This window comes from Cydia fagiglandana, chromosome 17 (genome assembly GCF_963556715.1).
Source record: "Cydia fagiglandana chromosome 17, ilCydFagi1.1, whole genome shotgun sequence".
NCBI lineage: Eukaryota > Metazoa > Arthropoda > Insecta > Lepidoptera > Tortricidae > Cydia > Cydia fagiglandana.
In genome coordinates, this window is record NC_085948.1 from 5,715,789 (window position 1) to 5,741,238 (window position 25,450).

At 40.6% G+C, this 25,450-nt stretch overlaps 4 protein-coding genes across 6 annotated transcripts in view; 2 read left to right on the top strand and 2 right to left on the bottom strand.

The window, feature by feature from the left end:
• LOC134672966 (mitochondrial carrier protein Rim2) overlaps positions 1 to 25,450 on the top strand; it is a 317,464-nt gene that overhangs the window by 46,340 nt on the left and 245,674 nt on the right. Inside the window, exons 6-8 of one of the 3 annotated variants that reach the window (XR_010099397.1) lie at positions 2,794 to 3,013; positions 4,609 to 4,711; positions 5,864 to 6,907. Coding sequence is in view for 2 of the 3 variants with exons in the window: in XM_063530920.1 (XP_063386990.1) it covers positions 2,794 to 3,013; positions 4,609 to 4,711; positions 5,864 to 5,984 (444 nt within the window). In the remaining variant the exon portion in view is untranslated. Of the gene's footprint in view, positions 1 to 2,793; positions 3,014 to 4,608; positions 4,712 to 5,863; positions 7,980 to 25,450 lie in introns of those variants that run through there. The other 2 variants (XM_063530920.1, XM_063530919.1) reach the window with 2 other exon arrangements.
• LOC134672977 (guided entry of tail-anchored proteins factor 1-like) lies at positions 8,367 to 9,505 on the bottom strand. Its single transcript, XM_063530936.1, has 2 exons — positions 9,265 to 9,505; positions 8,367 to 9,092 (listed from the first exon to the last, which is right to left on the bottom strand). Exons 1-2 carry the CDS (start codon positions 9,349 to 9,351, stop codon positions 8,673 to 8,675), a joined length of 507 nt encoding a protein of 168 aa, XP_063387006.1. The 5' UTR covers positions 9,352 to 9,505; the 3' UTR covers positions 8,367 to 8,672.
• LOC134672952 (glutathione S-transferase C-terminal domain-containing protein homolog) lies at positions 9,668 to 11,531 on the top strand. Its single transcript, XM_063530902.1, has one exon. The coding sequence runs from the start codon at positions 9,706 to 9,708 to the stop codon at positions 11,500 to 11,502; it is 1,797 nt and encodes a 598-aa protein (XP_063386972.1). The 5' UTR covers positions 9,668 to 9,705; the 3' UTR covers positions 11,503 to 11,531.
• LOC134672993 (1,4-alpha-glucan-branching enzyme) lies at positions 11,516 to 25,336 on the bottom strand. The gene is made up of 13 exons (XM_063530952.1): positions 25,064 to 25,336; positions 23,904 to 24,073; positions 22,771 to 22,988; positions 20,216 to 20,360; positions 19,187 to 19,277; positions 18,306 to 18,515; positions 16,941 to 17,012; positions 16,391 to 16,562; positions 15,708 to 15,917; positions 14,977 to 15,148; positions 13,874 to 14,058; positions 12,666 to 12,803; positions 11,516 to 12,280 (listed from the first exon to the last, which is right to left on the bottom strand). The coding sequence occupies exons 1-13, from the start codon at positions 25,174 to 25,176 to the stop codon at positions 12,125 to 12,127; spliced, it is 2,052 nt and encodes a 683-aa protein (XP_063387022.1). The 5' UTR covers positions 25,177 to 25,336; the 3' UTR covers positions 11,516 to 12,124.

Genomic DNA, 25,450 nt, shown 5'->3' on the forward strand with positions numbered 1-25,450 from the left:
AAATCTTGTGTTATGAAAACCATAATAGGTATGCTTGCATTGGTCCAGCGAAATGTTGTCGATACGAAGTCACTGTATATGTACCTTAATGTTCCGCTCATTCATGTATTGTATACTATAGATACCTATACATTGCAATTATTAGAGTCTTTTTCTTCTTTGTCGTATCCTCATGGCTGAGGGACGTGACGAATGTGGACACTTTTCACCAGCGCTCTCCAAGCCGCTCTGTCTTGGGCCCAGTGCGTACTAGCCTGCAATGTGGCGTTTGTCTCTGACGTTATTCTGTCCGCCCAACGCGTGGCCATACGTCCACCCCTACGCTTCCTTGCCATGTGGCCAGTAATAAGGAGCTTTTCTAGGCTATCTGGCCCTGTCCTGCTCAGATGGCCGAAGAAACCAAGTACACGTTGGGAGCAAACAATGGAGAGCCTCGTTCTAATGTTAAGTTTGTCGAGAATTGATGCATTTGTACGGCGTTAATTATTAGAGTACTTGTTATCTATTCTGCAATTTTTCTTCCCGCGGCATATTGTTATCTGCTAGTAATTTCGACATTGTTTTTAATGTACACATTCGCACGCGGCCGAAGCATGCGCTCAGATTGTTGATCGCAAAAAATGTGGAAAGCTTTCGTTATCTGCATAGAGATATAGTAGCGTCGATTAAATAGGCGCCATTCATTTATTATGTAAGACGAATATTGCCTGTTTTTGACCCCCTCTCCCCTATGTAAGAAAAAATAAGAATAGGCTGACCCCCTCCCCCCCATTACGTAAGAATCTACAGGAAAAAATGAGTATAAGTACGTTTGGTTTGTTTTTGTGTTTTATTTACAAAAAAAAACATGGTTGGACTGTTTATTTGTACCTACAAAGGTACTGGAGTCCGTTTAACTTTACTCTACACCGTGTTTTATAGCATAGAGGGGAAGTATTATTTTATACGTCATAATTTCATAGTAATAAAAACATCGCATCTTTGTGATCTTACATAAGGGGTCATCCATTAATTACGTCACACCAATTTCTAGGTTTTTTGACCCCTCCCTTGTCACACTTGGTCACATTTGGCAAACCCCTCCCCCCCTAGTGTGACGTCACATTTTTTCCACGAAATCGTCAAATCGAATTAAGTAAATACCTAAGTATTATTAATATTTTATCAAAATATTTTTGACGATATAAATATTAGTAATTTTATAACCCAAAACTGCTTAGGAAAGAAAATTAAACCATTAAAAACTATTTTCGTTTTAAAAACTTGTTATTTAAATGTACAGCGAACTAAATAATTTAAATAAATTTTCGGTTACTGATGAAGTTAAAGTGACGTCACAAAGTTTGTGTCTCCCCCCTCCCTCATGTCACAATATGTCACATTTTCTTGACCCCTCCCTCCCCCTAAACGTGTGACGTAATTAATGGATGACCCCTAAGGACTATGAAAACCCTCTCTCCCCCTTGTAAGAAAATATATGATATGTTAGACCTGCCCCCTCCTAAATCGTCTTACGTAATAAATGAATGGCTCCATATAGAAATAGCTAAACAATCGAAACATCCTAGTATGTTGTATTAACAAAATAACGTTCTGAGGCTTACATCAATTATTGAGACAATGACAAGACTAGGCTGATCCGCTAGTATAGAAATTTCAACGTTCTCTCAAAAACAAAAACCCTAAAACGTTTCCTCAAAAAACTTTCCTTTAAAATTTTTTATTTTTTTTTATTATGCATGGGTTTACTCATGGCCACAGACTAGCCGAGGCGTAGACGTGGCCTACGATGGAGCGAGCTCGCCCAGAAGGTGCCTGTTCACTCTTGATTTGAAGGTTGCCGGGTTATAAGAGCACGGAAATATAGACGCCGGCAAGGAATTCCATTCCTTGGCAAAAATATATTTTGATTCAGTTTTGTTACGACAAAAAGTTAACTCTATAATCAGCTCTATCCTCCGGACGACCTGCGTCCTACACGTAGTATATGGGCTTCAATTAAGTTGCGACTCTTTATCAGTTTGACAGAGTTCAATTTAAGCTGGCAAATTTTAAAACCCAATTGTCACAAGGCTACAGGCACTTGCGAATAGAGTAGGTAGGGTCCATTGGGAGGCTCGGGCACCCCCTTGTAATCCTGATTTACAAGGCGATACCCGAGCCTCCCTACTGCCCAATGATCCCTCTTTCCCCTCCTTCCCTACTAAATAAGTTAGTATATTTTCACCACACCAGCTCGGAAAGGCTTACTTTGCACTTCAAACACTAATAGCAAAGTTGCATTTTATTTACATGTGAGGCAAAGTAATCAAATGCAAATTTTGAGTTGTTTTCTTATGTTTGCACTGACAAAATATTTAATTACAATTATGTTTGCTGGTAGAATTGTAGTAGAATGATGATTTTGGATGATACATATTTAATAACATTAATTTGAATTTGATTTTGTTTGATATTTTACATTTAATATTTGCTTCGGGTTGGTGTGGTGAAAAATGTTGTGTTTCACTCGGGGGCAAATTTTGTTTAACCCTCGTGCTTTGAAACCCTCGCAACGCTCAAGATTCCATTTTTCGAACCACTCGCTAGGCTCGTGGTTCAATTTTGGAATCTTTCGCTTGCTTGGGTATTTACTTATTTTAAACTTTATTGCACATACAAAAGTACAACAGGCGGACTTAATGCCGTATCAATAATAGCACGAGCGGTTAAACAACAACTTTGCCCCCTTGTAAAACAAATAACTATAATTACCTTCTTAACCATATCGTTAACCTGTACCTTTTATTACAGGGTATAAAAGGCTTCTACAAAGGCATAACGGCATCCTATATGGGCATAAGCGAAACCGTAGTCCACTTCGTTTTATATGAGGGTGTGAAGGCGCGGTTAATGGCGGCCCGGGCGCAAGACGGCGTGCCGAGCGACGCTCGGACGCCGCGAGACTTCTTAGAGTTCATGGCGGCGGGCGCCTTCTCCAAGACGGTCGCTTCTTGCATCGCGTATCCACATGGTAAGACTACACTTTTATTTCACGGGCCTATAAATCCCGAACTTTTGATAGGCTTGCGTGGGGATATATCCAACACGTAGAGGCCCTTTGGAGAGCTTTAATGTCATGTAGAACGCCTGCTGGAACCCGTTCACAGACGCAACAATTGACACCCATGAACCGGTATCGGTAGGCATTGGGACTATTGTAGAAAAACTGGACAGTATAGGTACTCGTACCGGTCTATTGATTGAAGTTTGGGTGGACAATGAGACTGGATTATTGTAAAGACGTCCGGACTCCGGACACTTGCCATAACAATGTTAACAGACGTTATATCGAGGCAGGTGGTGACTATACTTCGTTTTTTTTAGCATTAGAAATTAGGTAAACAATCTTGATGTGTCTTTTAATTGAAAAACACATTTTAAAAATAAGTTACGCCAAATATGTAACAATTATGAATCTAATACGATCATTTATATTCTTCTGCTTTCATAAGTAATAGTTTTATATTTTTATAAAGCGTTTTTCAATTAAAAGACATGTCAAGATCGCTTACCTTCTTGCAAGTTCTTTCTAATGCTAAAAAAAACGAACTATAGCCGCTGACAAAAATGTTACTGCGATCTACTTTACACAATATGAAAATGGTATTGAAGACAACCAGAGACATATTTTCTGCGAACAGATAGTACATAGTAGCATTTCAAGCAATGTAAATGAGTTTGAATTCATTCAGTGTGCTCATGATAAACTGATTAAACAGTAGAATAAGGTTTCTTTTAATCCCTGATTTGAGTTATCTAGCTTTATCGTCATCTAGGTCATTCGGAACTAGAACAACACGACACGAATCATGAATAATAAATTGGAGAATTGCTTGTCTGTGAAATTTGACGATTTAAAAATGTATCATCATCGATTTTTCAATGTAAGGCTTTATTTTCATGTTCTTAAGGTTGAAAATTGATATAACACTGATGTATCTAATCTATCAGACTAGGGGTTCATCGACTATCATATATGTCACCTTATCTCGTCTACCGTGCAGATAAGTGACTGTACAGGTGAAATTTATAAGGCAAGTGGGGTGTCTCGACGCAATAACGAGTATGATGGATCAGTCTGGTGAAATAAATACAGACAAGTGCGAGCCGGACTCGCCCACCGAGGGTTCCATACTTTCTAGTATTTGTTGTTACAGCGACAGAAATATATCATCTGTGAAAATTTCAATTCTCTCTAGTTGTTTTATGAAATTTGGGAGCGCGTGGCCTTGACCGGATCCCGTACCCAAAGGGTAAAAACGGGACCCTATTACTAAAACTCCGCTGCCCGTTTGTCTGTCTGTCACTAGGCTGTAACTCATGAACCGTGATAGTTGAAATTTTCACAGATGATGACTACTATTTCTGTTGCCGCTATAACAAAAAATAAGTGGGGCTCCCATACAAGAAACCTGATTGTTTTTGGCTTTTTCTGCGTAATGGTGCGGAACCCTTCGCGCGCGAGTCCGACTCGCACTTGGCCGGTGTTTTTTAACCACGCTCCCTAGAGGTAGGTGTTTTATTGGCATGGCGGGTATTTGACAGCAGCACGTTTTGTTTGTGCAGAGGTGGCGCGGACACGGCTGCGGGAGGAAGGGGACAAGTACCGCAAGTTCTGGCAAACGCTGCACACTGTGTGGATGGAGGAGGGCTATCGTGGCGTCTATAGGTAATTTACATTCTCTTTTACTTCATATGGCCTGTCCAATTTCTAAGATCAAGTTTGTCATATATTTACTATGGCCAGGCGCAAGCGTGGCTCACTCCGCGATTTCGTCGCTTTGCTACAGGTAGCTAAAAGTACATCCGTTCCACCCCAATTTTGGGGTTTGCCATAAGCCGCGCGTGGCGCTGTCGCCACCTAGCGGCCATATCTGTGCTGATCGTAACAGACGCGTTTTGTTAGAGAGTGAGTCTTCTGTACCTAGTACTATTATTTATTCTGTGCTATGGCGTACCTACGGTGGCTGCCATAACCGATTTTGGCAGCAAATTCGGTCATATTCAATGCAGGTCGTAGACTAGAAATCCTCTAGATCGAGTTTAGAGCAATTATTTCATGCAACCGATGATGCCAAAAATGCGCGGGATGAGGAAGCGAAGTTCCGTGCCGTGATTGGTCCGTTCAAAGACACGGACGTCACATGGAGTAAAATTACCGTATGCGTGGCAGAAGGGGTAGCGCGACTATGCTCAGTCTGGAGGATGTATTGTCTGTGCTGCAGGTCAGCACCCCTCCTATCCAATTTGTACCTGATAAATCGTATTCGATGACTGCAGGTGATCAATGATCATGAACAGTAATTTAACTATGCGGTTGAGGTGATCAAAATGATTTTCGCACACTCGTTATAAAGTTATAAAGCTGTGTTCAGATCATTTTGAATACCTCACCTTCTGTTGTTGACTTTAACATGTGTAGGTACTTTCTTGTTTGATGGCCGCCTGACAACTCGGGTTTTTATAAATGCAATTATGTCTCTACAGAAACCAGAAATTTATATAAAAGTCCGTAGAGTCGCACCAATAAAAGTCTGCAGCGGATTTGATATCCCACGCAGTGGAAGTGTTATTTATACGTCATAATTTCATAGAAGTTTGACGTTTAAAATGACACTTGCACTGCGTGGGCTATCATAATCGCTGCAGACTTTTTACGATCTACCTTTATTCAGATATTATCATTATTTTTAGAGTCATAAGTGTGTCACATATTTTTGCGCGCTATGTTGCACAATAAATTATTGCAGGTGCACATTTTACTACGTTAAACCACATTGAAAAATATTGCTTTTCATTTCATATCTTTCCTCGTCTTCAGGGGCCTCGGCACACAGCTCGTCCGCCAGATCCCCAACACAGCGATCATGATGTCCACATACGAAGCCGTGGTGTACCTGCTCACGACTCACTTCAACAGTTCCTTCTACGAGAACACTTAGCTGAACCCGTCCGAGATTACGTGTCGACATTAGTCTAGGTTGCTCAGGACTTAACCATGGAATCATAAGCTGGATTTTTAGTAAAAATGTCGGTGTACCAAAAACATGGCTAGCACTGGTTAAATTGATTGGTGTAAGTTACATTAACGCACTATTACTATTACCCATTTACTTTTAAATTATTAGAAATAATTGGGTAGTGTTTCTTGCTCATAATAGTTAGGGTCGGTTGCACCAAAATGTTCGTATCGTTAGAGTTCGCTAAATTTTTATGTATGGAAAGTTTCATAGTAAAGCGCCGGGGCGCGCCGGCTGACGTTGATCAGTCTGTCAAAAGTGGTTGGTGCAACTGGCCCTTAGTGTGGTTATTGGCTACCCTAGTGCCGCCCAATGTATATTAGGATGTACACTCAGATTCGATGGAATGTCAACGTTAGTTAAAAACAAAGTAGGTAGCATTTCATTTGTCTCGTAAAGTTTTAGACCAAGTGAAATTCAATCTAATTGAAAATACAACAAGATTCTAACTTCCTTGCAGTGGCGGCGCGTCCATAAAAGCCGATTCCCACCGGCTTGCCTGTTTTTGGAAGTTTGAGCAGAGTTGTAAAGGAAATATGTAAGCCAAATTAGCCCCGGCTTGCCTAGGGATATGTTTGACGCGCCGCCACTGCTTCCTTGGCTATAATTTTGTATGGTGGGCGGCATGAGACACGAGTGTAATAAAATTCTACATTATTACTAAGTCTTAACAAAAACCTGGCGTTTAGTACTGTTATAGACAGAAGATCATGCCCTACATTTCTGGTTAAATGTAGGAATTTTATAAAACATCAGAATGTTCTAATGATTCCTGTGTAGACCTAAGTGCACCTGATGAATAGAAACGCATCTTATTCCTTATAGAACATTTATAAGGTTTAGAAGTATTAGTAACCGGAGCTACGTAATTAGGAATCTTAAATAATTTGTGTATATTAGCAGCTTCACAGCTTGCCCTTGATACCATAATTAAATGATTCGGAAACTGGAACTTAAACATGTAAATATATTGATAATATTTAACTGGTTCCGATTGTCATGTAACATAAGCTACGGAACTGATAAATTATTGAATGGTTGTGTTACAAAGAGAAGGTATAACAATGGTTAATTGGTATTATGGCATAAAAAAATTGCTAGTGCAACTTTAAAATGTAGGTATATATATATATCCATTATGCAACAGAGAGTGAACACAACATTCAAAGGGAAGACATTTTCCTCGATTATGTTTCCAAAAGAATAATTATAGTCAGTAGTCTAGTCTTGTGCTTTTTTGCTGTGCCTTGATTTAGCCAAATTTGATATAAATATTAATTTAGTATGTAGTTCGTAAAACACCGTTTTTGTGCCAAAACAGGTTCATTCCGTGTGTCAAACCACTTGTGGTTGCTTTTTATGTTGTGTATTTTTATATAAAAAATAACTACAAAAAATGCTTCTTTGGAATCTTTAATGCCTGTTTTTATACATTTTAGTTATGTATATGAAACATCATCCCAGTAAAAAAAAACATTAAAGCTTCTTAATTCAGTACATAGATTCAGATAGAGATGTATGTCAATTAGTCATTTTTAAACATACATCAATACAAAGCTGTGTATGTTATTCATAGATACTTTTGCCATATATTGTTTTTTTTATAGTAATGTGTCAAGGTTTAACTACAATCTGATATTTTATAATGAGTGTCAAAAAAAATTCATAACAATCAAGGCCATTACTTGTACAAGAAAATATAATTCTTCATGTGTACTTATCAAAATTATGTTCTGCAGCTCTTTAGGGCAAATATATTAAGTTGTAAGCTGTGATATAGAGCTTGTAAATATTAATGCACAAGATTGTAGATTCTATATTCTCAAAGGCACTGGTCCCACCGCGAGCTAGTAAGCTATGAGCTATCGGCTATAAACACGAACAAAAGATAAGCACTCCCGTGTAAATAAAAGAGACACGGCGATATTTATAGCTCACCGCTGGGCGAGTAACTATAAATATCGCCGTGTCTCTTTTATTTACACGGGAGTGCTCATCTTTTGTTCGTGTTTATAGCCGATAGCTCATAGCTTACTAGCTCGCGGTGGGACCAGTGCCAAAAGTAAGCACATCATTTGAGAAACATGTTTTTATTGTTAAGTTTAATTGTGTATAGTTTTTCATATTCAGTCTACAGCACAAGATTGTGTTATTTGTACCATTGGTCAGCTTTACTATTGTTAAAAAATCATGGTATTTGAAATGTAAAGCTACCTTATGAATAGAAAAGATCATGGGCAAACAGTATGATTGTTAAATATAATATTTTTAGAGGAAACATTTGGACTTAATGGACTGAGTATAAAATATTAGTAATTTTGTTTAATGAATAAATGATAAAATGAAAAAGTTGGTTTTCTTTATATTGATAATTTTAATTCAAATAATCATTATACAATTTTACATAAATTAACTCATTGACCGCCACAGATGGCTGTGGACGTCATTGGACTTGCCAAGGGCGCCAACGATGGCTACAGCCGTGAGCTTCGTCAATTCAATAGGGACTTACGCGAGACTCCATAAAGTTCAATTTCGCTTAAATAATAGCAATCACTTGGCGTCCGGGGCATGGCATATTCGTGCTCAGTCTGGCGTTCAAAGGGTTAACTAAACAATTGGTTTCAATAATGTTCTGATAGAAAGATTTGAGATCATCACCCAAACATGAGTAGAGATGGCATTGGGAGTTTCACTGGGGTATCTCAGCATAGTTGACAGGGGAAACAAATTGCCCTCGAGTGCAACTATTGGCTCACGCCTGAACCAAATAACTGAAAGCACAATAATGAAAGCTACAACTGCCTGAAGAGCCACATGTACAGTGCTCTTAACTGCGAGGCTTTTACTCATTCTGGATTGAGAGTTCTCTTTCAGTTGATTCTCTATTTCATTAATTTTACGCTGCAGTTTGTGGTATGCTGCAAATTCTTCCTTCATGGAAATGTTCTTTTGTTCATTTTTTAGTCTTTTAACCTCCGCAAAGGATGCTCTTTCTTCTACAGATGGCCTGGCAAAGCATGCTGCAATCTAAAACACAAAAATCAAAATATAGGGATCTTTGTAATCAAATAGTCTAGGTAGGTTAATATTTTTGTGACAAGTGAGATGGGGTATGATACTCTTCACAGTCACAGAATTATTGTGAATGAAGTATAGTTCAATGTAAAGGGTACACCTTTATTACTACTACTGTACTTACTGGTTTAACAAAATGAGGTACTAATACACTAATCGTGGTCAAAACGACAAAGTATACTAGTAGAAATCCATTTATAACCTCCAACATTATTTTGGAGTGAACTTATTACTTATTCAAACAAAACTCAGATGTATTTGATTAACTATTTAGATTTTAGGTAGTTTATTTTGGAACAGTGGAACAGCGTAGAAACTGCAATTTATTTTGGTAAACTTCCTTCGTAAATAAAATGACAGTGGCAGTTTTTCCATCTCATGACAGACAGGAATGATATATTTCAGACATTTAAAAACTTGTGTCAAATAGCTTCCGAGAGCATCTACCGAAGTACCGTAGATCCGAACGAAACTGTCAAATTCCTTGAAATTTTTTCGAGGTTATATTTCAAATTATAAACAGCACTAGTTTACGCTGAAAACAAATATCCGTAAATAAAAAAATATGGATCATATTGTTTATTTAGAGGCTTATATCGATGAAAATGATTACAAGAAGTGCGGCTTGTTAAAATTACCATTGGAGTCTTTAATAACGTATTGTGTCTACAAATTTTGCTGTCCTGAAAATATCGCATTAACATTTGTGTACGTGCCGCGTGATCCAGAAAAAGAAGAGATTTTTGTAAAAGTGGAGGATGTAAAATTTACACAGGATATCATATGGCAAGTGTCGTCTTGTGTTTACCCAGTCTTGATTAATGGAGACACAGTTATAACGGGCCTGTGCGCGGTGGCTCGACACATGAGCCTGCACCGGTCCCTGCCGCCGAGTCCTCACGAACACGAAGATGGCATACTCGGCTTCCGTAGGGGCTGCCTTCAAGCTCCTAATGAAGTTTCAATATGGACAAAATTTTGCGAAGTTGATTTGGTGAAAACAACAATAGAAATACTCAAACTAAACACTCTTCAAGAAGTCCCTGTTAATTTGGTGAGGTTTGAAAATCATTTACGTAAGCCAATCAGAGTTCACAACGTTTTTAAATTAGCGAGAGAAATTAAGAAGAAGGAGTTCTTAAAATCTAAACCAAATGACCAACATGAAGAAAAAGAAGAAACTGAAAATGTTAAAAAAGAAAGAGTAGCTAAGGCTAGGAAATGGAAATCATCATTAAGCAAAGAGATTACTATTGATAGCTCTGTAAAAATACATGAATTGGATATCAGTCATCAGTTTGCTGAAGGCCCATTTCTGACTCTAGCTGACATAATCCTACTGCCATTGTACTATATCATTGTGAATGCTGTTGGGAAAAAATTCGAATCTCTCCTCCCATTGACAAGCAAATGGTTCAAAAATGTAGAGCAAGTTCCAGAACTGGAAACTGTTTTTAAAGTTCTAAATGCCTTGGAGAAAAAGAAGTTAACCATTGAAGAAGTCATCATACCATCAGCAAAAGACGTCAGTTTATACAAGAGGGACCCCAAAAGACATAACCCAAAGAAGAGAATGTTTACCAAACCAGAGGATATAGAAAATGCTCTGGGCTCCCTAGTAGCCTCAATGCATATAGATGTTGATGAAAAGGACTTGAAGAATAGAATAGAGTGGAACACAGTACCCGATGGGGCAAACCCCAGTGCTGGCCACTTGCCTGATGAAAGGATGGCAAGGAAAGCGCAACAGCTTGAAAACCTTGCATTAGCAGTTCAAAGTATAGCTAAAGAAGGAGACTTGATAGTAGATTTTTGCAGCGGAAGTGGACATTTAGGTATCCTTATTGCTCACTTGCTGCCCCGTTGTACTGTTATATTATTAGAAAACAAGGAACAGTCACTTTTAAGAGCAAGAAAACGGGTACATGATATGGGCTTAAAAAATGTATACTTTTTTCAATGCAATTTAGATTTTTTCATAGGAAAGTTTGACATAGGAGTTGGTTTGCATGCCTGTGGCATTGCAAGTGATTTGATTCTGGACAAATGTTTGAAATGTAATGCAAAGTTTGTTCTCTGCCCTTGTTGTTATGGGTCTTTGCATGCAACAGATAGGTTAGTTTATCCTAGGAGTAAAGTGTTCAGTACTGTAACTATTGATCAGTACCTAACTATCGGGCATGCAGCAGACCAAACACACAAGGAGTGTCCCCTCACTGTCAGAGGAGACTGGTGCATGGCTATCATTGACTCTGACCGTCTCCGGTTAGCTGAAGAATATGGCTACAAGGTCACACTGTCAAGACTCAAACCACTATCTTGTACCCCTAAAAATAATTTACTAATAGGTGTGTCAGCATAAAATAAAATTCAGATTCAATTAAAATATTATATTGCATTTCATTTATATCTCTATAAAAAAACTTCACAAAATATTTTTGTATTTAACATACAAAATAATCAAATTATAACATACAAATTGGAAAAATAACAATAACAACATCAAATATTTCTGTCAACTGATTCTGCACCTAACTCAAAGGTAATCATAACTTACACAGGGTAATTTACCCATTGATAAGCATTTATAACACCACCATTATTGTCATGTCTGGTAATGAGGTAAGCCAACCCTAAAAAACTAAAATAATTTTATAATAGTTTTTATAATCTGCGGTTTTGCCTAACTAGTTGACAGAGAACTCAACAACAGTTCCTACCATTACTTTATAAAAGTATACAGATATCATTTATTATTATAATATAACAGCATACAACTTAACTAAGTAGCAACGGGATCTAGGGTACACAGTCTACTCTGCAAAATTGGTGGTTTCAATAACAAATAGAGATTGTGCAGTAGACAACCTGCAGATGCTTTTAAGAATACATACATCATTATGGCACAGACAGAATGACTGCCATGACTGGTACCCAGCCCAGGGATACGGTAGAACTTCTAGCCCTACATCTAGCTTGCAATATCAGTGGCGAGCGTATACGATGGCGGTGCGGCAAGGGATGTAGATCTGTATGGAGTCTCGACGATTGCCCCAGCCCATGCCTTGCGTTACGTGGGATCCTCCGAGTTCTATGCGTCCGTGACCGCCGTACTGCTTACTATCTGAGCATAGGACCACCTAAAGACAGAGCAAAAAACTTGTGATAAATGCTTATTGACAAAGGTTTTCCCAAAGTGCGTGTGTTCAGGGGGGTCAAAAGTTGGCAAACTATGTTGTCATGGGGATCTTTTTCGCTGACCTGTTTATTTGGGTCGGCTCTCCCGCTTTTCGCCAGAGACACTATATACCGGGTACGTACAGAGTACCGCTAGGCAGCTTAGTTCGCTAGTAACTATCGATAGCCACTTGAGTGGGGAGCTACCTGAAGTCCGAAAGTTTCAATATGTATAACTTAACAGACCATTCCTCGTCCTCGGTTCTTTTCTTTACGTGTCCGTAACAATGTATTAGGCAGTATTTCTTTCGGTAAGGTTGTTGCGTTGGGGATAATGACGATATTTACCTTGTAATCTCCCTGTTCGTTAACTCCGACGCGGTAGTCAGTGAAGCTTTGGTGCGTGTGGAAATTGAATACGAAGAGAAGCCCCGCGCGCTCAAACGCAATCACCTTGTCTCCATCATGCTTGCACGACACGTAGGCCTGGAAGATGAAATCAGAACATGAATCTAGTAAACTGGATTGGGCATGAGTGGTGGGGATAACTGACATAACGGGATAGTCTTATGTATCTTTCAGTATGAGTAGCAGCGAAAGCGCTATTATTGTTTGTCCTTGTCAAAGTGTCACACATTTTTTGTTCCCCACCATTTTAGTATGGGTTATGATGGTGGGCAACAAATAAATTCGACCAGTGCGTAAGTTTTGTCCCTCACGGAGGCATGCGTATACCACTTCTATAGGATGCTACTTTCTATGAATCAGAATCAGTGCCATGCACTTTATTGGAGACACATTAAGGTTGGCTTTTCATTGCTAGTGCAACTATAGCTTGGCAAATATTAGTCCGTTTTCTATTGGGAGTGCTTGTATGGAGAGGTATACAATTTTGGGTACAGCAATGGCATTTCGTACGGGTATTATACATGTCCATCTAAGCCCAAAACGCCCGCTAGCCAGATTGAACTCAGTGTCAGGTGGGGGGAGGGAGAGGTCAAAGTACAGAGCTCCCGGCGCTCAGAAAAAAAATTCTGGCGGATTAGTTTGGACTCAAAGTCAAGTGTGGTGTCGTTATCACTAAACTAGATGATGGCCTATTCATTCCCCACACCAGTTTTTTAGGGTTCCGTAGCAAAATATAACTTGGTCCTTGGGCTACGGGGGACGGGCGACCGCGGGGGCGGTGCGAGCTATAGCGCGTTATGTTTTTTTTTTTTTTATGAAATAGGAGGCAAACGAGCAGACAGATCACCTGGTGGTAAGCGATTACCGCCGCCCATGGACACCCGCAACACCAGAAGAGTTGCAAGCGCGTTGCCGGCCTTTAAGATGGGAGTACGCTCTTTTCTTGAAGGTTTGAAGGTCGTATCGGTCCGGAAATGCCGCAGGCGACAGTTCATTCCACAGTTTGGCTGTGCGAGGCAGGAAGTTTCTGGAGAAACGCACAGTTGAGGACTGCCAACCATCCAAGTGATGAAGATGGTAATGTTGTCGCGTAGGGCGTTACTCTTTGAAACTGAACCTTATAATTGAATACTCATGGTCCAACTTACCGGGTCCGCCTTAAGCCAGCCGTATTTCTCCTCCAGCAGGTTCATGTCCCTATCGAAGTTGTTGAGGAACTTGTATTTGAGTAGTTCGTCATCCACAAGGTTCCACTGGCGGCGCGCGTAGTGGTACGAGGAGTTGTTGCCCGCGCGAGGGAAGTCTAGCCACTCGGGGTGGCCGAATTCGTTGCCTGAGAATTAAATTACAATAGTACACAACCTGGCAATAAAGAAAAAACTGACTTACGATCTATCTTACAAGTTCGTACAAAAAAGAGTAGAAATTAAAAAGTGGCAATAACACTACTGTAGTGTCGTCCCTTTCAAATCAATTTATATAAGAGAACGGGACGACCCTACAAGCGTTGACACTTTTTAATTTCTACTCTTTTTTGTACGAACTTGTAAGATAGATCGTAGGTAATTTTTTTTTGTCTTAAATAAATTGTAATTATCTTATAAGGTTCTTTATTTGTACAGTTTGCTTTGAATCCGAAATAAAAATTTGAGATTCAAAGCGATTAAAATTGAAGTAGGCCTCTCCGCCTAGGATATTTCATGAGAATCATTGAGATTCATGAGTCTAGACGAACAATGAAGCATATAAACCAAAACTGAAAAAATCCTCAATTCAAGCCTCATAGCCAAACTGTCCTTTAAAATTCTGTACAAGAAACAAATACAAAAAGGTGTTATAGGATGGTCTTTTCGAGATCTTTGCCCTAAACCCTAAAGGGATAAATCCTCAATTCAATTCAAAATATTTATTGGCATAAATCACCTCACTCGATATATGCAATGCACTGATCGTATTATATAGGTCGTTTCACATGGCTATAGGATGAGGTACGCAGGCACAGAATAAATAATAGTACTAGGTATAGAAGACTTCACTCTCTAACAAAACGCGTCTGTCACGATCAGCACAGATATAGCCGCTAGGTGGCGACAGCGCCACGCGTGGCTTATGGCAAACCCTAAAATTGGGGTCGAACGGATGGACTTTTAGCTACCTGTAGCAAAGCGACGAAATCGCGGAGTGAGCCACGCCTGACGCAGGTAGGAAAAGAGGTATAGATTATAGAATTTAAGTATCTAATTTTATTTACCTATGAAATTGAGGTAGGCCTCTCCGCCCAGCGCGTGTGTGATGAGTCTGATCATGCAGTGGAGCGCCAGGCCTCGCTCGATGATGGGCGAGGGCTCGCTGAGTGTGCTCATGTGTGTGTACATGGCCGCGTCCATCAGCCAAAATGCGATCGTCTTGTCTCCTACTAGCGCCTGAAACATATCAATAGAATAAGCATCAATCAAAGCAGCAATTATCACCGAATAATCTCAATGGAAGATCAGCGCTGGACAAAAGGCCAGCACCCATCTTAAAGAATGTTTTTTTTGGCATTTAAGTGAATTGTTTTTTGTCTGTCCTATGTGTTGTATGTGTTTTGTTATGTCACAAGTAAATACATTGAAATGTATATAAAGAAAAAGGGTATGCTTGAAAATGTAGGCGCAATAGGTTTCTTTCTTCGTCCTCAAGGTCAGGAGCAGCTCGACCAACATGTTGGATATGACCATCTCGAAGACATAATCGCCAGTAGGTTATTATTCTGTAGTTGTAGGTAGATCTGTTTTTTAGCCGCTTGGACACACATAGGATTGTACAAACCTGGTCATGACATGACTCACTCAGCGTAGGCGACAGTTCCCACCATCCATCACCGTCGATTAGTTAGCGAGTGAACATTAAACCCCATCTTCCAATAATCGTATCTTTCCTCCTTGTGTAGTTTGATCCACATGTCGGGGATGGCCATGCCGAGACGGTAGTATTACAAACCTGGTCGTGGCTCTCAGCGTAGGCGACAGTTCCTTCCATCCACCGTCGATTTGTGAGCGTGTGAACAATATGCCCCATCTTCCAGTCGTCGTCTCTCTCTTCCTTCAGCATTTTGATCCACATGTCGGGGATGGCCATGCCGAGGCGGTAGTCGAAGCCGGTGCCGCCCTCGCGGACCGGCCGGCACGACGCCGGCATGCCGGATACGTCCTGGGAAAGGTGAAACATTCAAACATTAGCCACTTTATAATAATTTTAAGAACTAAATAAGGCCCTACAAAACACAAGTATGGGTACAATCAGCTTCTACTCATCGCATACGGAGCAGTAAACAATTTATTAAAAAATACTACAGGTACAATGTTTTAGCAAGTGTTAGAAATCTATATATAATTGATCGATAACGGAGAAAGATACTTATACGATATTATTAACACATTCGCTGCCCCCAACGCACATGTGCGTTCACCGTCATACAAGTTTGTTCCTAGGCCACGCCCTCTAGCAGTCATCATCATCATCATCATGGGCCCAGCGATGGGGATGGCGCGGTTGGCCTTTCATGCCCGCGTAAATGACGACACCGCACAAGAGCACAGTAGGGTGTGTGTGTGTGTATGTGTGCGTGTGCGTGTTGCGTGTGTGTGTGTGTGTGTGTGCGCGCGTTTGTGTGTTAGTCTCACCTCGGCGATGGTGATGGCCCGCTTGTCCAGGCTGTGCACCAGCTCGTTGGCCAGCATGAGGTAGACGAGCGCCTCCGTGTCCACGTTGAGCCCGTAGTACTCGTCGTAGTGTCCGGAGAAGCCCTCGCCGACTCCACGGCTGTGGTACAACATTGAGGTTACGCCGTCGAACCTGGAAAGGTGAAACACACGTTAGTACCGCTACTCCTCACATTTTTTACCATGATCTTATTTTTAGCGGACATAGTTAATTTTTAGACCGGTAATTGTGTCTTTCTCTCTTTACTTATTTTTTTGAGCAGCAAATGAGCAGGCGAAGCGCCTGCTGATAAACGAATTCCGTCGCCCATGGACACCCGCAACACTAGAGAGGTTGTAAATGCGTTGCCGGTATTTCAGATGGGAGCACGCTCATGATGGATGGATCGATGGGGATATGTAATGTGGCGTCAAATGTGCCCATTTACTTATATCATTAGATTCGTCACAATATTGCGGTAGCGTGAAGAAGCAGATCCTCTCTAATTAATTGCTAAATATTCAGCTTTACCTGAATCCATCAAATTGGTATTCCTCTTGATACCACCGCAGGTTTGACAGCAGGAACCTCAACACCTCAGTTCTGGAACACAGATTAACAAATTATTTCCAGAAATAACAAGGATGGATTTTTCTTATGAACTCGCTCTGAATATTATAGTTTGACAAGCCATTTCAGTCAGTAGAAAAAGGCGTCAAATTTATAAAAATATAGACGCGATGGGTTGTCCTCCCATAGACAATTTGAATTTCGCGCTTTTTTCTACTGACAAAGTGGATTTGCCAAAGTACGAGTATATAACATAATGTAGCACTATAGGTATAAGGTATGGAAGTAGGTATGTATGTAAACACTTTATTGTACATAAGACAGATTAGAAACACAATAAAAACAAAATTTAAACAATGTATTGTGTAGGTTTCACTTACTCTGAGTAGTTGAACAGTCTACTGTCCCACAAAGGATGTGTTCCCCTCGGTCCGTCGTGGAAGAAGCATGCATTAGTGCCGTCAAACTCGTTCAGTCCATCCAGCGTGTTCTTGGACGCATGCGAGTGTACCACGTCCAATAGCACGTATAGACCTATCTCGTGCGCGCGGTCGATCAGTTGCTAGAGCTCGCAAGGGATGTACCCACAATGTATGTGTAGGTTTCACTTACTCGGAATAGTTGAACAGCCTGCTGTCCCACAAAGGATGTGTCCCCCTCGGTCCATCATGGAAGAAACAGGCATTAGTGCCGTCAAACTCGTTCAGTCCATCCAGGGTGTTCTTGGATGCATGGGAGTGTACCACGTCCAATACCACGTATAGACCCATCTCGTGCGCCCGGTCGATCAGTTGCTAGAGCTCGCAAGGGATGTACCCACAATGTATGTGCAGGTTTCACTTACTCGGAATAGTTGAACAGCCTGCTGTCCCACAAAGGATGTGTCCCCCTCGGTCCGTCATGGAAGAAGCAGGCATTAGTGCCGTCAAACTCGTTCAGTCCATCCAGGGTGTTCTTGGACGCATGCGAATGTACCACGTCCAATAGCACGTACAGACCCATCTCGTGCGCGCGGTCGATGAGTTGCTAGCAACTGATCGACCGCAAGGAATGTAACCCACAACGTATGTGTAGGTTTCACTTACTCGGAATAGTTGAACAGCCTACTGTCCCACAAAGGATGTGTCCCCCTCGGTCCATCATGGAAGAAGCACGCATTAGTGCCGTCAAACTCGTTCAGTCCATCCAGGGTGTTCTTGGACGCATGCGAGTGTACCACGTCCAATAGCACGTACAGACCCATCTCGTGCGCGCGGTCGATGAGTTACTAGCAACTGATCGACCGCAAGGAATGTAACCCACAACGTATGTGTAGGTTTCACTTACTCGGAATAGTTGAACAGCCTACTGTCCCACAAAGGATGTGTCCCCCTCGGTCCATCATGGAAGAAGCACGCATTAGTGCCGTCAAACTCGTTCAGTCCATCCAGGGTGTTCTTGGACGCATGCGAGTGTACCACGTCCAATAGCACGTATAGACCCATCTCGTGCGCGCGGTCGATCAGTTGCTTCAGCTCGCAAGGGGTGCCGTAGCGGCTGGAATTGAAATGACATAAATAAAAAAAAAATGAAAAAACATGCATAAGAAAATCTGAAAAAATATAAAAAAAACACATCCAAATCAATATAAGTTTAGGAGCTACAAAGACACACAAATAGCAGTCAAACTTATAACACATTTTTTTTTGTTTGGGGGTTAAATTAAAAAATAAATTAAATTAAGTTTATTTAAAACCAACAAAAAAAAAGGCAAAAAAGAAAGGCATTTATTTAATGGTTGGGAAAAATAATAGGTACCTGTGGTAAACGCCCTAGTACATGCTAATTTCCAATAGATGGCACTCTGCTGTCTAAATCGTACTTAGTAAAGTACTGAAACTAAGTAGGCAAAGTAACCTGTGTTGTTAAGTACTACGTGTTTAAAAGTATCGACATCATTGACCTCTGACGACGAAAATAAGAAAGAGAAAGAAGAGAAGAAAGTGTAAAAAAACATGTAAAAAATGTTAATCAAGGAGTTATCCCACTTTTGTGCCTAAGGTGTATACTATTTTCAGCAGCGTTTTCAATTTCCCACTGCATGGCGTCGGTAGATATATACCTAACTAGGTACAATTTAAATCGTCTTGTTTAGGCGAGGTAGGTGGGTGAGTAGAGATTTGCATCAATAATTTTCTACTTAAATTAAACAAGAGTTATCATGGTACCTGCTAGCGGCAAAGAAACTCGTGACTTGGTATCCGAAAGATGCGTAATAGGCGTGCTCCATGATAGCCATGAGCTGGATGGCGTTGTAGCCTGAAAACCAGAATGTTACATTAGAAAGTTTCAAAAACTTAAATATCTGATAAGGGAGGGTTATCGCTGCCGGATCTTTGCAGTAGTTGGGTGATTTTTGCAGGAGGGACCTGACGTTTCACCTGGTGCAGTGGCTTAATTAATTCGGTGGCAAAGCGGGAAAAATACTTACCACGAGTCCTCAGCGCGAGAGGAGCCCCGATAAGTCCGAGAGGGCCTCCATTACCCCCATTCGATACGGCTACGGGGTATATACAGTTGGTAATGGTATGCTTGAGTTAGGTACGCTAATGATGGTGACATTATTGAATGTCAATAACAATAGTCACATTACACAGCGACACTTGTGTAAACCTCGTCTTAATCATTCATGCAACAAACATGATGCTTTATCAATAAAGTGTAAGTGTATTGAAGGTAATATAAATCACTATTTCCACTCCACTGCGGAAGAAGGGGTGGCGATGCCCACGTGACACTCGTAGATGCGCAGCGACCCCGGACGCTCCACTTTAGCTATATCTCACCTTGGTTCTTGATCCTCGGCAGCACGTTGTCTCTGAACTCGTTGTAGGTGCCGACGTGGCCCTCCGGAGTGGCGATGCCCACGTGACACTCATAGATGCGCAGCGACCCCGGACGCTCCACTTTAGCTATATCTCACCTTGGTTCTTGATCCTCGGCAGCACGTTGTCCCAGAACTCGTTGTAGGTGCCGACGCGGCCCTCCGGAGTGGCGATGCCCACGTGACACTCGTAGATGCACAGCGACCCCGGACGCTCCACTTTAGCTATATCTCACCTTGGTTCTTGATCCTCGGCAGCACGTTGTCTCTGAACTCGTTGTAGGTGCCGACGCGGCCCTCCGGGGTGGCGATGCCCACGTGACACTCGTAGATGCGCAGCGACCCCGGACGCTCCACTTTAGCTATATCTCACCTTGGTTCTTGATCCTCGGCAGCACGTTGTCTCTGAACTCATTATAGGTGCCGACGCGGCCCTCCGGAGTCGCGATGCCCACGTGACACTCGTAGATGCGCAGCGACCCCGGACGCTCCACTTTAGGGTGCTTGAATTGGTAAGGCTGGAACGCACACGTTATCCTAATTATTCATGTACATAATCGTTTTTCTACTTTTTAACCCTTCGTATGTCTAAGCACTGATCAGTGCAAATGAATTTAAACTAGTGATGTACCGACTATTGATTTGGCCGACTAGCCGACTAGCCGGCGCTCGGATGGCCGATTAGTCGGCCGACTAGTCGGCTAGTCGGCCAGATCATTGATTTCGTCTAAGTTCGGTTCAGATCAGATGCACTTATATAAAAAACAATCGTTATACCTCTTTCGCCACGCTATTCATCATATTATAGTAACGCTATAAAATAAAATAAATAAAAAAATCCTTATGCTAATATTTCATACGACAACCAGACATAAGAAAGCAATCACACGGTCGATAATTCTAACAAAAGTTTTCGTAGGCACCCTAAATAGGAATTTGGGTAAAATAGGTGAAAATCTTATAGTAAATTATTTGCTGTTTATTTCTTTTTGCCCTGTATTTCTGTCATTTATAAAGTGCCGACTAATCGGCCATTTTTGCCGACTAGTCGCCGACTAATCGCCGACTACAAATGTGGCCGGATAGTCGGCTTTCCCGACTAGTCGGCGACTAGTCGGTACATCCCTAATTTAAACCTATTCTATTAAGTTTAATATAATAGGTTTAATACAATACAATAGGTTCGTACGAATTTTACGTTGCACATTGCGTAGGTAGCGTGATAAGTGTGATAACAGAGGGCCTACTACCAAAATCGAACTTTCTTTATCTGCATATTCGTATTCTGCTCTTGCATATTCGAGCGATACAACAACAACACGAACACAAACACGATTTTCGTTTTGCGCGGCGGTAAAGCTCTCTGAGCTCATTTGCAGAAACGGATTAGCGGATTAGGTGGAACGGGTTAGGGGTGATAGCGGTTGATTGGGTCACAACGCCTAGTATCGTCTATCGACATCGATACGCTTGCGATCCGCACCCCGGGGCACTGCACATTTGAAAATAGCACCTAGGGTCCGTGATTGATAATTTCACGCACCTAACTAGTATAATATACCTACATTACGAGTACATAAAATTGTATTTCAAACGGGAGCGCTCTAAGTTGACCGGATTGACCCCAGATTACCTACAGCATAACACCAGCAATTTCATTTATGAATGAAAGTCTTTAAGAGGCTATGTCTAGACTCTCAGCAAATAGGTCTCAGCAAACCCAACCTTGGCCTAAAGTTCAAGTAGTTGTTATTCAGTAGATACCATTATGTAACGAAGCGTTATCATAAAATTTATACCGATGTCTAAGACTTGAATCGCTTCATTGTATAGTTTATGTTGCAGGATATGCGTCAGTAGCTATGACGTCAAAAGATACGTAGATGCAATCTAAACCGGAAATAAGTTTATTTTCTGAAAACAAAGGTACAGGTACCGAAACTAAAGTCAAAAGTAGGATAACATGTAGCTGTATTTAACATTCGATTATTTTAGTCTCGGTCTGCCACAGCTATCTTGTAGGTAATCCTCTCGTTGATAATACGATAACAGTTTACAATACAAACTCGTAAACAAACTATTAATTTGATAAGGTTCGTAGTGCCTGCCTAATAACTGGACTGGATCTGGGTAGCAACCGCAAGGTACAGAGCACTGTACGCATACGTTTAATGCTTATTGAAAGAGACCCATTTCTGTGGTTACTTGGTTTACTATTTTATTCAAAATACAGATTGCTATTCGAAATGTATCAACTCAACGCTACCAATACTAAGTAGGTATAAAGACAGACGTGCTTAGCAGATCCTAATATCACGGGTAATGCTGGCACCTGCGCGAAGCCATAAACTATTATGACTAATCTTATTTCTTAATTAATGGTTAACGAGTCACTAGAGTGATTAAAAGACATCGTACATTTTCCAGCATTTTTGGTGCAGCGGAGTGGTAACGGAACTGGTATAGATAATTTCAACTGAAATGGTAAATTAAAGTTAATATTAACGTAATTAATTAACGTAAAAATGCTGGAAAATGTTCGATGTCTGGTGATTAAAAATAGGGAACATCACTATACAATGTAGATAACTAGCAGTGGCTTATTGAATTGCCACGCGACAACCCACTATATACTCAATCTTTATCAATTTTCAGTGACATTGGACAACATGTCAAGGAGTCATGCAGTATGTTGAACTCTCCCTTCTGACACTGAACAATATCCATCGAGCACACATTAAAGCGATTTCATTAAGATTAACTACAATATCAACAAATGTACGTACGTACTTACGTAACGTACGAACGGTAAAATTTACTGCGTTGTTCGATAGGCTCATATGGCACTGTTCAAAGCATTTAACGTTAACGCAATTTCAATTTGTTTTGATGGTTTTTTTCTCAATGTACCTATGATCTGGTACTCACCTGCTCAGGCCTATAGATAAAGTGCTGATACGTGAACCCCTCATGCGGCTTGACGTAGCTGGCCCACGGCGACATGCGGTAAAGGTGCTCGTTGACTATGAGCTGCACGCGGCTGCCGTGGCGCAGCGCGCACGAACCGTCCGGGTTCGGTGGGATCTGGAGCTCCCATTTGCCGAATTCGAGCTTACGGAATGCATGGCTCGTTTTGTTCCAGTTGTCTGTAATTAAATATGTAAAATACAATATTCTTTATTGCACACCTTGCACAGTTTACAATACATGTACAGAATCATATAAAGAAAATTGGATAAAGGTAACAACAAATATAAGGAGTTCTAATGAAATTGGGAGAAGATATGTAATAGGGAAATAAATTAATCATGAGCACAGAATATAGTACTACGTCCAAGAGGAAAGTTGAGGCCGTTAAGGGGTTTAGTAAAATAACTGAGGCGGGCTAAGATTGAAAGGTTTCTTCATGAGGGGTAAGATAAAATGTCGCCCATAATGCTTCGGCATATGAACGGTTTTTCTTTTACCCACCCCCATCTCCTCAAAGTTAAAAAGTGTTGCGGTATTGTATAAATTGAGTTTGACATATTTCTTGAGGAAAGATATGCAAATAAGTAGCGGAACCCGCTAACAAACCATGAATGGAATTGTAAATAACGTGAAAGTTAATAGGTATTTTGCAGCATGCGATTTTCATATGAATCAAAAGTTCATAGCAATGTAAGCAATAATGTATAGCAATTAATGTAATGCAAGCTAGAGTGAGTAAACTATTACTGAACCGGTGAGCTCAATCTTAGACTTTGTGTTCATTTTCCATCAGGTGTGGCTAGAGCCATTCGCCGATCAGTTTATAATAAATAAATAAAAAAATTCAGACATTTTTAACATAAATTTAAAAGTGGAAAAATTACTGTCTTGGGTGAGACTTGAACTCACGGCCTCTGGATCGATACCCCAGCGCTCCAGAAGCCGTGAGTTCAAGTCTCACACAAGACAGTAATTTTTCCACTTTTAAATTTACTCTAAGCTTAACACAAGCTTGCTTGTTTTAGCATCGTTCGCAGACGTTTCTGCTTGTTAAAAATTAAATTTTTTAACGTAAATGTTAATTATCTTACTAAATTCCCCCTGGAGATGCAAGGAATGCGCGCCGGGCGCCCACTCGCGCCATGTAACGGTGCCGTTGGGGTGGTACTGCGGCCCGAAGTACTTGTAGCCCTTCGTGAAGCCCTCTATGCCGCCTTCCCATGACTCGATGCGGTCCCATAGGTCCTTGAAGCAGCTGTATCTGTAAAATAGACGGAATATCGTCTAAAACATATGTGATCGACTGACTGTACCTACGTTGATTGTACAATTTGTACATACGAGCCGGTACTGGTGGTGCCGACTGGAAGTGGTGGAGGATCTCATTTTATTTCCATAGCAGCGAAGTTAAAGGAATAGGTACAAGTAATTTCAAGGCCAATTAAGGTCCATTTAAATGCTATGGGTTCTAATTAATTATGTCAACTGTTATTGAGTTTGCCGATTCCTTCTCAACTACGACGCAGTTATGAAAATGAAACGAGATTAACGATCGCTAATTATCAGCACTGGGCTAACTAGATACCTAGGCAGTTAGTGCATGTCTATGTATAAAAATAAGCTTATTAAATGACTGTAGGTAATAGATCTTTTAAATACGAAGTTAACTTATGCAAACATGCCAAGCTATGTTATACCTACGACGTATTTTATGCAAACACGAAGATGAAAGTTACAGAGCGTGTAACGTATTATATCTAATAAATGTACCTAGGTCTTATCTGTATCCATAATACCTACCTATTAATAATTATGTGTGTATTCCTAGATGGTTTCTAATGCATAGTTTCATGCCATACATTGCATTCTGCGTGAATGACCTTAAGTTTGACATTGAAGAAGATACGGAAAGTCGATAAGCGCTGGAAGCGCTAAAATTATTTTTTGGCTGCTTAGTAGGTAATTTTTTAAAAGAAGACTGTTAATGCGAGTTAAAGATAAGTAACAATTGAAGAAATTACTAAAATATTAATATTTCAACGCAATTTAAATTACTTAATCACTTACAACTAGATGTGTTATCATCGCTGGCAAGCGTTATATAAAAGCGCTTCACAGCGCTAATTTGTCACTAGTTCGTAAACACGACTTAACCTCAAACATTACACTTTTTCGTTGAAATAACAATATTTTTACTAGCAACGATTAATTTTAACAATAATTTAGTAAAGTTAAGGCGCAGGAGACTTACCTGCGACGAATTTCACGCTCGTAGGGCTTCAAATATCCATCGCGTTCTAATAATTTCGGTAGATCGGGGACTGGCACGTCCATCGGATCCATAGCGGAAAAGTTACCACCCATTATATTTATGCGCGTAGATATGTGTCGTAGAAAACGAGTTATATGCGCGCGCGCCTCGTACGACCGAGCAAACTGATATCGCTGGTATAAATGATATTAAATACCTACTATTAATACTGAGCTTTACTTCGTAATTTTAAGATAAACGTAGGTCACCGGTCACTACAACCCATTTATTTAAATTGACTTATTTATTTTAGTAATTGGGTAGGTAGATATAAAAAATACGTTTTAACTGTCTACCTAGATGACCAGAGTTAATAAAAATGCGTCG